Below are 13,731 nucleotides of genomic sequence, written 5' to 3'. Positions count from 1 at the left end.
CTCATATACACTGTAGTCTATAATTACCCATCTGACAGGAAGTATTTGGTCCTCTCAGTACAGACAATAATACTACCTTTCCTCTTGTCTCAAATGAACAAAAATGTCTAATCCTGGAAAAAATGATCTTTTCTATATTTAGCATATCCTATTGACATATCTACAAAGAAGAGATGTGTGTAATTACTTGGGACATCATCAGTATGGCAATATTTTCTTTTTCAAAACAAACAAAAAAAAAAACACTAATGGTGTGTGAAAACAAATAAATCAATTAATGAGTAAAGAAGATCAGTCAATTTACCAGTACAAACATCAAAAATCAGTCTGAAAGTGTACCACCTTGTTGTGCCTCTGTTGACGACCAACGCAAAACTGAAAATCTCCTGCACACAAGACGGCAGAATTAAAACTAGAACTCAAACATGTCATTCTGCTTCTTCGCCAGCTTGGCCACCTCCTGCCGGATAGCCTGCACAAGTGCAGAGGTGGAGAGGCTGCTCAGGGGCATGCTGTCCATGTTCTTGACCACCTGGGGCAGACTTTGCTGGGGTGCTGTGCTAGGGGCAGTTGGTAGCTGCTCCAGTGCCTGGTTATACTGCAGAGGGAGTCTGGTGGGGCTCCCCTGTGGGTAGCGAGGATGAGGAAAAGCCTCTACATACCCTGGCAGGGGCACCTGGAAAACAGGGTAGATAGTACATCAGAAATACTACAACGTTATAATTGTTACCCACCAAATTAAAGGCTGCCACTTAAACAGATACAGTATATACATTAGTTGTTTTTTTATTTTGCTAATTGACCAATTTCTGTTGCTATTTTAGAAATAATTAAATTGGTGACAAGGGAACATATACACATTTTTATTTGGGGAACAAAAGACTATACATGGACCAAAATAACAGCGAAAATAATGAGTGTAGAGATAAATATGTGATATTCAAACATTGTTTGAACTCCAAAAATTACTCATTTTGAATGTTAGTACAAAATCACCATTAGAGTCAGATTTACAAGACAAAAAAAAGTTTTAAAAAAAGAAAAAGTAAAAATAGGTGTTAATTTAGGAAAAAACACTGCATGAAGAAATCTGGTTGAAACAGGCAAACAGACTGGGGGAACAGGGGAAAAAAGAGAACATTTCACACAAACAGTCCAGTGTGACGAAATGAATGGAGCCAAGCTTATTTGAATGAAAAAGAGAGAAAAATGTAGGAGGATGCTTTAAGAGTATTGTTTAAAATGTGCCCAATCTGTTCAGGGATAGATAGGAGTATAAGCACAAAATACTTTTTGGATCAATGTCAGTGTTTTAATACTGAGAAGCAATCTTACCTACAAATCACAGATATATTTCCCTGTGTATCTTTCTGTTGTGTGTGTTTATGGCTTAACTACTAATTTAAAAATATTAAAAACTACTACTTTATTCCATGGTCACTAAAAAATCTAGATTCAGATTAGCTAGAAGGTATGGATTAGTTTTAGTAACTGAATAGTATAATAGGATACCTATGAAGCAAGTGTTTGTCCGTAGCTCTAAAATAATCTGCAAGTAACAAACGAATGGTAAAGACAGTGAGGTTTAATTTAGGAGCTTGTAGCTATAGTGTTATTCGTGTAACCAATTGAAAAAAACAAAACAACAAACCCCAGACAAACTGGCCCGGTGAGAACCATGCAAATTCAATTCAAACATGTTTCATAGAACCTATCCAATTCATCTAAGAGACTTTAGAAATAACATCAGTCTGTGGACCAAATATGTTTTTCAGAACAGAATTCAGTTAAAAAATATTTGCCAAAAAGAAAATGCCAGAACACTGACGCACAGTGTTTCTCTGTCAGTCTGAACTCAAAGGTACTACACAAGATAGAAGTTACTTTTCAGTTTAGAGCACTTTTCTATCATAGCAGTTTATGGGGAGCTGAGACAAATGCTTAAAAATTGCTAGTTTATTCAGGTGTCAGGGCTTCATTTTCTACAACTACAAATTGTTCATATTTCTGGTATTACATATTATTATTATTATTGTCAATATTTTGCTATTTTGTTAGTCTTGTGAGAGTAGGATTGTGTTTTCTATTCAGGCATCACTTACAGAGTCTGCCCACTGTGGTGGCACATCCTCAGGTTCAGGTGGGTAGGACATCCAGGAGGGACTGTGATAGGAGGTGGTTGGTGTGGAGACAAAATATTCAGAGTATCCAGGCCTGGTGGCTGGTATGGCGTAGACAGCTGTTATTGGGTTTCCTATAGAGAAAAGAAAAGAGTTCACTGATGTTTAATCCAAGAGTTTTACTTTGCCACAGTATTACTACTCTGACAGCATAAGTGTGTTGCAAAGAAGCAAAGTTCACTGCGGGTTACTTTTGAAATGCAGAGTCATTGTAAGGCTGTTGACTCACCTGAGTAGTTGGACACAGGCTGCTCTGCAGTGATAGATGGAAGTGCTGCTCTAGCTGTTGGCCCATATGGGTTGTTGTCATGTTGACTCTGCATTTCAGTGACAGATGTCTCAGAGTTCCTTCCCTTAGGCCCCAAGTCAGAAGTGGAACTGAGCAGATTGGAGAGGCACGAATGCAGTATTAGTGCAATATTAAGCCAATACCACTAGATGGCAGAAACACCCCATGTGGACAAGTGAGTGCCTTATTAGCATTCTTGCCATCTCTCAATGCACTAGTTCAATATTCAAATTTATACAAGGCCTAAAATCATTCCGGCCACAGCACATTACCTAGAGAATATCGCATCCCTGTATAGGAATTTGAATGTGAATTAATGTGGAATATCTGAAGGGCTTCAGGATGCTACAGACAGTCTGTGTAGGTCTCTGTCTGATTGGGTGTGTATGTGTGTATGTAAGTTATTCAGCTTTACCGCCTTAAGGAGGTCCCAGGAGGAGGTCCAGTGCGAGGTGGTAAAGGGGGAGGAGAGCTCATTGCCATGTCAGGGAGCTGGGTGAAGCGAAAGGCCTTAAACAGATAGTGAAAGTTACATAAATTCTAACACAGTTCTTAGGAGAGAGGAAATAATCGCATCCCACTTACTGGTTTGGGCAGACTGCACTGATACATCTCTGCACCATAAGATGGTACCCACTGCAGTCCTCCCCGTCCACAGCTCATTGTGCCTGGAGCGCTGGTCACTACATCTGCGTAGGGGAGGGGAGGCGGTGCGGGGCTGTAGTGGTCAGGAGGTGGGTGGTGGTGGTGGGAGTGCCTTCCGGATGTAGACTGCCCCCCTGACGCCAGGCTGAATGCCTCCTCCAGTAGCAGGTGCATCTGCTGACGTACTTCATCAATGGATGGCTGTGAGCTCAGAGTGGATGTCTCTGAGTGGCCTTTCAAGCCACGGCCATACATGTACCCCCGATGACCCATTAAACGGTCAACATTCGTCTCCTCAATCAACTCAGGCTCAGTCTAAAACAAATATATTCACAAGAGAGTTATCACTATGAATTAAGATTCAACACACATATGTAATATGTTAATGACTTGCTTATTCATATACATAACATGAGCTGCTGTGTGACACAAGGTGACACAAGCTCTGACACAAGGATCTGACACAGTCTGTTATGTATTTGTGTTAACACTATGTGGAGGTGAGCATGGTTTGGGAACCGGGCGGCCGCACATGGGAGCTCCACGACAGTTTAAGTTCTCAAATAAAAAGGTCCAAACGTCACCTGCCTATCTGTGGTTTCTGCTGGGAAAACCCCTCTGTGGCAGTGACTCTGCTACATACTACTACACTTGTTTGCCACTATACAGCCCCTGCTATTCATTGCCCCTCCTAATCATTTACCTGTTACCTCACCCTATCGATTCTATCCTCTTTCTCATATTTTAGGTCCCTCCATCTCTTAATGCCCCCAGCTCTTTCTCCCTTTCTCAATCTCTGTTTCCATCTATCCAGTCCCTATATTCAGTGATAAATGAATACAAGTTCAGGCTGTCCTACTTCCTGTGCAAATAGAGGGTAGCCACAGGAGACCTAGCGTAGTGCACCTCATAAATCAGTCCCCCCTGCAACACAGAAAGGGAGAGACTTCCATCTGCAGAGATGGGGCCTGTAGCTATACCAGTCTCATTGTAATCAACAGGACCAGGAGTCCTGAAAAAAGGACCATGTAGCTTGTAGAGACAATTCTTGCATACGTACCATTACGTACAATTCTTAAGTTTGTCGTGCTTCAGGGACCACTAAACTAATCTGTTGCCTGATATATCTGAATTGAAAAATACAAAAAAAAACAAGCAATTTTCATTTTCAAGTTGCCATAGAGGAAAGTAACAGGTATAGTTAATACACTTAATGATTGCTCGATCCCAGTAAGCCACGCCAGTGAGCCACAATACCAATACACATGTGCTTTTGTTTCTATAACTGGTTGGCTAAATAGCTGGTTGGCAAAATGGCTGGGAGGTCAATGGCAGTTCAGTGAAATATTTAAATCACTGCTTACATTTTTAGAAAAGGACAGCTTAAAAACACTTTTTTAGGAAGGGTCTGCTGGATTACTCTAGGGAGCTCACATACTGGTATTAAGAGATGCCTGAATACCAGCCATCCTGGGATGCATTATATATCAAAACGACAAGACCTTATAAATATTATCTGTTAATTATGAATGAACACCTTCTCTTCCTTTTGCTTGCTGTGGCACACTGGAAACCACAGCTGAGCCGAACATATCTGATTTCTATCTTGGTGGCTGCATGGTGTCAGTAAATAGGGCAGTGAGGCACAAATTTAGCACTGAAGAGCCCTGTTTGATAATTGTCTTTTCTATTTTTACATTCCACACTACTAGAAAAAAGTGGCCTTAACTGTTGCATAGTATCACGTACTTATTATCATCGTTTGTTACAAAGAAGCAGTAAAAAAAAAATATATATATATATATATATATATTGTGTAAAATGTAACTTTTTGTGTGTGTGTGAGAGTGTATGTGTGTGTGTGTGTGTGTGTGTGTGTGTGTGTGTGTGTGTGTGTGTGTGTGCGTAATCTGCTATTGTAGACTACTGAGATTTTTGAAAGTTAAACTGCATCAGATTGGGAAACAAGGTTTTGGGTGATAACTTGTAACTTACGTCATAGCCGCTGTTGCGGATGCCTCTCCTGGGTCTCTCCCTCATCACAAGCAGGTCCATCTCTGTTCCTCCAGGACTTGGGCTACTCAAGCTCTGTCTGCTGCGATAGGCTGTCTGCCCTACCTGGGAGTGCCTGCCAATTAGAGTAAAGACTGGATTCAGCACAAATCAGACCTGGAGTTATTAAATGAAAACCTTTCAATTACTTTCAGCAATAACTTAAGTGAGCCTGCAACAAAAAGGAGTTTTGAGGTGGAGGGATGGTCTAGTACAATGAAATGTCTTGGTTTCATTGTGCCAGACATGATGAACAAGGTGGGTTAGAGTATTTGATTTGCTTTCAAAAAGCTGCACAAAGTGACGTACAGTGCAGGCCATAAAGATGAATGTTAAAATCAATATTTTTAATAAACTTTTTAAATGTCAAGGGTATCCTTGAGAGGTGTTGCACAGCAAAATTCAATGCTGACAAGAGTATCCAGTACAATAAATAACAAAGTGCAATCAGTGACAGCAGACAAGATGCCTATCAGCAAACCTATTTTAAAATGATCATCTCAGCTGGGGAAAAGCATGTTGTTGGTTTAGCTGATTAGTCATAAACTCATATTGTCAGTAAATAGCAATTGGTCATGACATCATTATCTTGCTCACCAGGATGGGATTAAAAATAGCAATAAACCACACAAGTCAACACACACAGGCCACAATTTCAATGTTGGTTTATTTTTGGAGGGCAGCTAGTGTGGCTACATGTAAATCTGGTGTGCAAAAGTGTGTTTTCATCCTTGACCTGAATCTGCAGTAACAGACTTCGTGTGCATCTGTGAAGCAGAAGAAGAAGCAAACAGAACCTGTATAGGGGACTGTGCAACACCCCACCAATCCTCTTAGCTCCATTACGGAACCTCAGGACTGGGATCAAACTAATCAGACAGACCTGATGGGTCTCTCACTGTCTACTGAGACAGGATAATGACATTAGACAAGACAGTTTTACTTATCTTTAAGCTAAATAGACACAGGCAGGGATAGAAAACTGACCGTGATTAGAAATCCAGTCATAACATCACATGCTATGTCACCTGCAGCTGCTGAAATTGTATCCTTGTATCTACTCTCGCCCTCATGTAAGCATGGATTTTGTTTTCTGTTAACACTCAGCCAAACCTAGGCCTTGCTTTTCCACTCCCCCCTCACCTCCTGTGAGACTTGACATAAGTGGAACCTCGCTCATCATCAGGCTCCATTGGTCTGCCATGCTCACCGGCTGCCCTCTCATGGCAGTGCCGCTGTCTGTGCGCCAGTGCCCGACCGCTGCTGCTGCCATCTGTGGAGGGAAAATCATAATAGCCCTTCCTCTTAGCCTTCAGCCTCAGCTTGTTCCTGTAGTGCTCAATGTCTGACTTCTGCTTCAGAGCCAGGCTCACCTGCAAAGTTGAAGCAAAGAAATATGGGGAGATCAGAATGAAAGCAAACACAAGGTCTTCTTGCTGTATGTGGTATAGTTTTGCCTCGTCTCAAAAAGGATTTGTAGATGAAAGATCAGAGAGCTTGTGAAAATAACAAGTTCTAAAAATGAAACTGCTATGTCATGAACATTCTTATAGATTATGAACACATTTTTATTTTTATATTACTGCTTATAAATCTTGGATCATGTTATTGAAATTGTTTCTAGTTGTTCTTTGATCTACTACTATAAATAAAATAAAATATAATAAATCAGACTGTAAAGGTTGGATTTGCAATAAGGACAAAGCCTCTTTTTTTAATTTTAATCATACTTTTTAACACCTGGTCCTAACCTGATCATAGCTTCATTAAACATAATAATATCATGCTAAGAAAACATTTTTAAAATGTTCTATGTCCTTCCAACCTATTGGTATATTTAATGACATTAAATAATCATGACAAAATATGCAACAATAAAAGTAATAGTTTGGGGGAAAAAACATCTTTAGTTATAGTCTGGTCTAATTAACGTATGGTTGTGATTTGATTGACAGCGCCGGCAGCATAAACAAACAACGCCACAACTATCATCACATTTTGTTTTGAATGTTGCTTAACTGTCATTGGTGCACTGCCATACTTGACATCTGCTTTTTGCAACTGAGTTCTAGTGTAAAAAGCAAGGACGTGAATGTGAAACAACCACAATTGTTCTATCCTTGGCAGTAAAATAGTTTGAGAATTGATTGAAAAGATAGGGTTTTAGGGCTTAAATATATTTGTGCACTCTGTACACTCTGTGCAGACATGTGTTACCTCTCCATTGACGACAACTGAGTCTTGGCTGCGGTCAGAGGATGCAGGGTGTGAGCAGTTGGGCTGAGCTGCCATGGGCTTTATGGAAATTAGCTGCAGGGAGCCAGAGGAGGTGTCATATGGATCTAAAGAACAGAGAGGGAGTTCACTCACAAAGAGACTACAAATACCTCTGATCATTACATTGTCAGTCAAAGGGGAACAAACTATCGCACTCCTTCTTTGTCTCTCTGCCAGCCTGGTCCCCCCCTCCCCTCCCCTCCCCACTGTCCCACTATCTTCACCTTGTCTCTCTGTGGCTGACACTGGGATTATGTCAAACATCACATCACTTGTCTGTGTCAGCAAATTAAGTGATGGAGATGATAGATCACAAAGATAGCTTTGGCTTCCAAGGTTGTGGCGATACATCTCTGTGATAGATGATAGAAACTGACTTTGCACTTTTGTTCCATATCCTGCATCAAATAAACTGGATTCAATTCTAGTTTTCTTTAAATCGGCTGATGAATGATTTAAATTCACCCATTAAGAAAATCATAATAGAGCAAGCTCGATCCACTTTACAAGTAGAGTATTTGAGTTTGATTAATTTAACTCACACCCACTACATGTGGTAGGCTGAGTGCCAGTGGACAAGAATAGAACAGAAAATAGTTCAACGTCTTAACGGCTTTTACTTAAATGGCTCTGCATCTTAGAAGAGTACAAAATGTGAGAGTTTGCATGGATTTTTTTCTCTTTTTTTGTATGAGTGAATGTGTTTATGTGTTTGTGCCATCGTGTCACACTATTCAATAGTCTGACATACTGTATCATGTCAGGATAGTGTCTGTCTCATGCTTATGCATCGACTCCATCCCTGCTTACTGCTGAGTGGTTACCTTTCTGGCTATAAAAAAGCTGCAGTAGTGGTGCATTTCTCTTATGCTACCAGTGTGCATGAGAAACACACACTGGAAAAAGTGTCTCACGCAGGAGGAACAGAATGATGAGATTTTGGCATTTGTGTTACACCTGACCTTGTCTGCAAAGGAACTGTGGAATAAATTATTTGCATTTGCATTTGTGTGTGACTCTCACCGTCCCTCTTGCGCGTCTCCTCCTTTGTCAGTTTCTGCTGTGCTGTGACTTTCGGCACTGTCAAGCCCCTGCCGGAATTCAGCTTCTCTGATTCGTTGCTGATGACGGAACCGTCCTCACTCAGCAACTTGCTGCAAGTAACCATAGCAACAGGAAAGGCGGTGAGCTCTCGGGAAGCTGGGCTCACAGCCAGGTTATGTCATCCCTCCCTTTAACAACCTCACCTTCCTCCCTGTCTCAAGCTTGCGTCCAGCAAACATAATGTATTATTATTCTAAGTGTTTTTGCAAAATATGTCGATTATTAAAACAACCAATACACACTGCTTGTTTATAAAGGATATCTGTCAAATCTGCTCTATTAGTCCTTTGTGTTATTAATTGATACCCACTAGTGTTACAGTGGAATGATACACATAGTAAATAATGAGGTGAATAATCCAGCAACACCACAGATACCGTCATTAGGTGGTCAAGTATTAAATATAATGACAATTACACTGAAATGTATTTATTATCTTGCCAAATGATGTGTGTGTATATGCGTGTGTCTTTGTGCATTTATCAGTATTTGTCAGCATCTTTGTTTTTATAAACTTTGTGCATTCCATGTTCATGTACTGTATGTATCACATGTGTTTAAAAGTCATGCATGTTCATGTCCAGGGTGAAGCCAAACTGCGTTTTCCATTAATTGGACAAACATTTGCTTTATCCAGTTCTTGCTTCATTAGCTTCAAACGCTGCACTGTAGTCAAAATTAGAGCTGATCAAGCCCTAGCTCAGAGGACCACGAGGCTGACAGTGACATCAAAGCACCATGGTCTATCCCCTAATTGTCTGGTAAAAATGATAACAGAAACAAGAGACAGTGGAACAGTGGCTGCCCTCCCTGCTCTCATTGAGGCAGTGCTGCAGAATGCTCCATGCAACGGTCAGCCTCAACAAAGACGTGCAATGTGTAATAACTGATTGAGGTGTTTGTACCCACCATGCATAAGAGCATATTAGCTTTACTATATCCCAAGAGTAATGTCTAATTATTTTATTTGAAGTAAAATAACAATAAACCTCTTTTTTTAAACTGCTGTGTTTAAAAGCAGAACATATTATACTGAGAAAACCTCCAACTAGTCTTAGTCAAGATGAAAACGAAAAAAAACAAACGTAAAAATAGTTTAAAAATAAATATTAACATAAAATGTAACCACAGCATCATCCAACACATTGTCAGACATTAACAAGAACCTTGAACCTACATTTGATTTAATGAACACAGCACTTGGTGAGCTGTCACTGGTCTGGACTTCTGTAGAGAGCTGAAATCATGTTGTACTGCCAAACTGGCCTCTGTGCCACTGACCAATGGAATATTACATAATAGATGTTTTAGGGGAAGTGTGTCTATGTTCCCACAGCACCTATGTTCCCACAGCTCTATGTTTCCATGTTTCTAAGAAATTATTCAAATTTAGGCCCTATGTTCCCACAGCTCTATGTTCCCACATTTCTAAGAGATAATTAAAATTTAGACCCTATGTTCCCACAGCCCTCCGTCCCACAGACATGTGGGGTGTCCCGGTACCTCTGTGAGGCTACGAGTGAAAGTCTCTCATGAGCAATAATTTACAAATTAAGCACTGGGGCGGGCACAATGCTGTCCTGATTGGGCCGTCTTTTTGCGCTCGCAAGATCAGGTAGACCAGGCTTTTCTCCTCATTGGGTTGACCAATCCATCTGATACAGCACGACACATGGGCTTTGAGCATTGGCATTAGCTTATGGAACTTAGACTTATGGAGCCGAATTTTCAAATTTCACAAATTTAAAACATTTAAATGTTCTATCCAATCTTCTGATGCCTGACTATCATGCTGGAAACTGGGGTTTGTTTCCCACTTGGGCCGAAAAGATTCACGTGTGACACTGGGTGCCGTAGACTTGGACGAGTGTGGGGAAAATTTTGGGGGGTCAATGTAATGGATGCAATTGTAAAATATAACCCTAACCCTAACCCTGTAGGAACATAGGGCCTTATTTTGAAAAGAAAGTTAGAAATGTGGGAACATAGAGCTGTGGGAACATAGGGCCTAATTTTGAAAAGAAATTTAGAAATGTGGGAACATCGGGCTGTAGGAACATAGAGCTGTAGGAATATAATAGCTGTGGAAACATAGAGCTGACCCCGTTTTGGTAAGGTTTCTTTCAGCAATCTTCCTGAATACCTTAAACATGGTAACTGTTACATGTTTATTATAAATACTTCATATGTCATATAGCTTTCATAGCATTGCATCTTCCTTCTGTAATAATACCATACAGCTGATTAATAATATAGCAGTATGGTGACAATAGTTTGATGACTAACAAATGTAAAGCTTTTGCTGCCCCGGGAGTCTCCAAAGTCAATACATTTCCTATTCTGTCACATACATTTATTTGATCTCATTATCCTGCATTGCTTTGAAAAATTACACCCTTTTGTCTTCCTAAATAATTTAGCATGATTTAATATGGCAATTAATTTCCAAAAAAGGGCTACTGACTGTCAAATTAGGAAAATGGTCAATTTCACCTGCCTATACAGAGAGCTCTGTTCATGACTGCCTATCACTCAGCATCAGGGTAGTATGAGAACAGAAAATAGGGCTTCAGGGATCTTTGTGTTATATCATTCTGCCTACCTCTATACAACCACGAGATTTCTGAAAGAGCTGTGGTGCAATCCCTGAGGTAACATACACACACAGAAAATGTATTAACCGTTAGGTGGATCTTAGCCTTCAGTCTCTTTTAAAGGAGAAACCTTAAAGTATTTCGGAATTAACTGAAATGATCTAGCTGATAAACATCTGGTTGCTAACATGCTAACTGAGTCTGACCAATACAGCTCAGACTGATGAAAGTTTAGCCAAGTCTGACAACGTCAAACTGAGCCTGACAGACTGAAATATCTTAATGTCTGCTGTTGATAAATGGTCTTTCCTCTGTGAACATCTTTCACTTGCACTGATACAAAGTTAAGTATGCAATTAAAACACAAGTTAATTTTCTCCTTCTATTTGAATGTTTTTGTGTCCTTAACTGCTTTGTAAAAAAAAGCATTGATTATTCTGTTTTGAATGCCTCCCACATTAACCTTTAATGTAATCTGACATTATAATCATAAATAATGATCATGTTTTAATCTTACCTCAACCTTCAAGCTACCACCGCAAATTAAGATCATTTCCATGACAGCTTTATTTTACTGTAAAACCTGTGCATTGTATTATCATGTTTATTTTATATTTAGTCCTGAAAATATGAAAATTGGCTCAACTTTGTGTTTATAGTGATGAAAATGAAGTTTGTTTTTTTTGTTTTGTTTTATTTGTTAGTTTTTTTTCTAAATTAATTAGTAATAAGTTTAACTTTTTGGTGATACAGGTTACAGCCTGGTGCAGAGACTTTATTTATGGAGATGTTGATACCTTTTGTGTTTGTCAGCAGTGAGGCTCTTCTTGTTGGCCGTGCCATCCTGTTGCAGGGCCTTCTCCAGTGAAAGGGGTGTGTCTCGAATATGAAGGGACATCACTAAGGTATCCTGACTGGCAGGCAGGGTCTCCTCATCTCCTCCCTGTTGGCCCAGGTGCTGCTTGGCATAGTCAAAGCCCTGCACTGGCTGATGGATGAGTTTAATGAAAATGAAATGAGACAAAGGAAGAACAATATCCTTACACATACCTGCAGCCACAAAAAGTAATCATTGACAGCAGAAACAAAGAAGTACACATTAGACAATCAGAGGATCTGTCATGTAGACAGATATCTGAAAATAGCCAAAAGTGTATCTATCTTGTTAAGAAATGTCCAGAGGATTTAAGCAACAGGACTGGGATTACTATGCTGCTGTGCTTTGAAATAGATAAGCACAGATTTAATTGAAGCCCTTTTCATCTTCTCCCAAATTCTTGTCAAATAAATGACTCATAGTGGGTGATGACAAGCTCAGACTTGCAGACTGTCACAGAAATATAGCAATGAAGTTAAACAGTTAACAACTTAGAGGATAAGGGGAAGAAGGAAGAGCACTCATGGTGTTCTACCTTACACTGGATGCCCCACACACTAATACACACATACAAACGCAAACACACACACACACACACTGAAATATTTAGGGCTACTCTCATCGCAGTGTCATAAATTGTCAGTCACACATCACTGCCTCAATGCAGCCAAGCCATGGTGCAAAATCAATATGCAACTTCCCTGACTAAAGAACATGCACTCTCTCTCTCTCTTCCTATGGCAAACACAGATCTTGCAGTTTTCTCACTAACTCAATGTGCTACTTTTGCTGTGGAAACTCTGACACGTGTATGTGATGAAAGTGTTTGACTCACAGACAATGTGAGAATATAAAAGGAGGTAGTGTAAGTGCTTCATTTAAATTTTCAGAAGTCACTTTATTTGTGAGCATTTTAAGAATGTACCTACTTGTTGGCAAGAACTGACTGTAGAATGTGAAGGTTTGTCAGAAGTCGTCCAGTAGCATTTCATATCTGATGGAATTAAGCTTTTCTGTGGTTTTCATGAGACTTTACAGATCTGTAGATTTTATGTCATTGTAACTGCTCTGGAAGTAGCACTGATGTGGCTTCCAGGGTTTGCTACATATTTTATTACTTTCTTTCTAATTAAATTACACAAATAGAGCAGTTGGATGTGCTGACTGCTTTACTTTGCATTCCATTCATCTACAGTGATGTATGCCTGGGAAAAGAAGCACTAAGCCGCAAAAACAACAGGATATGGACATGGAGATGCAAAGACTACCCTGTGACACCTTCGATGCAACGATGAGAAACAGTTTTCAAACTTCCTCGCATCAAACAAACAATGTCAGTTGACACACAGTGGCATTCTGTATGAAAAACCTATCACCATAATAATCACTCTATGTAAAGCTTAAGTCTTTCAAATTTGCCATCTAGTAGAGACCACTATAAGAAGAGCAGGCAATACTAGCCTTTCATCCAAGAAAATCTCATTGTGAAAGGTTTGTTACTTCTAAGTGCTGCAGTATCTGTAGTTTTCATCAGCACAGTAGGATTTATTGAAATATATCACAGGTAATGTCTGTGTAGAATCCCATTTAAACCCCACTGTTGGTGCAGTTGAGCCCTGAAGATGAAAACACAGATCAGTAATGAGAGAAAACAGAGAGAGTCAGATACCTGGTGATAATAACCGACATCTCTGCGATAGGCCATCTGAAAAT

The 13,731-nt window shown here is 39.9% G+C and overlaps 1 protein-coding gene across 1 annotated transcript in view; it reads right to left on the bottom strand.

The window, feature by feature from the left end:
• Positions 1 to 412: 412 nt before the first annotated feature.
• Positions 413 to 13,731, bottom strand: part of kiaa1549lb (KIAA1549-like b) — a gene marked incomplete at its 5' end in the record, with an annotated part of 37,648 nt that continues 24,329 nt past the window's right edge. Inside the window, 11 exons of the mRNA XM_053319237.1 lie at positions 413 to 676; positions 2,103 to 2,254; positions 2,410 to 2,558; positions 2,885 to 2,979; positions 3,055 to 3,429; positions 5,110 to 5,242; positions 6,310 to 6,539; positions 7,384 to 7,508; positions 8,467 to 8,597; positions 11,939 to 12,129; positions 13,688 to 13,723. Coding sequence (XP_053175212.1) covers positions 413 to 676; positions 2,103 to 2,254; positions 2,410 to 2,558; positions 2,885 to 2,979; positions 3,055 to 3,429; positions 5,110 to 5,242; positions 6,310 to 6,539; positions 7,384 to 7,508; positions 8,467 to 8,597; positions 11,939 to 12,129; positions 13,688 to 13,723 — 1,881 coding nt within the window. The remainder of the gene's footprint in view (positions 677 to 2,102; positions 2,255 to 2,409; positions 2,559 to 2,884; positions 2,980 to 3,054; positions 3,430 to 5,109; positions 5,243 to 6,309; positions 6,540 to 7,383; positions 7,509 to 8,466; positions 8,598 to 11,938; positions 12,130 to 13,687; positions 13,724 to 13,731) is intronic.

The sequence above is a fragment of the Scomber japonicus genome, chromosome 1 (assembly GCF_027409825.1).
Source record: "Scomber japonicus isolate fScoJap1 chromosome 1, fScoJap1.pri, whole genome shotgun sequence".
In the NCBI taxonomy this organism is placed as follows: domain Eukaryota; kingdom Metazoa; phylum Chordata; class Actinopteri; order Scombriformes; family Scombridae; genus Scomber; species Scomber japonicus.
This window is presented reverse-complemented; position numbering and strand designations above follow the sequence as displayed.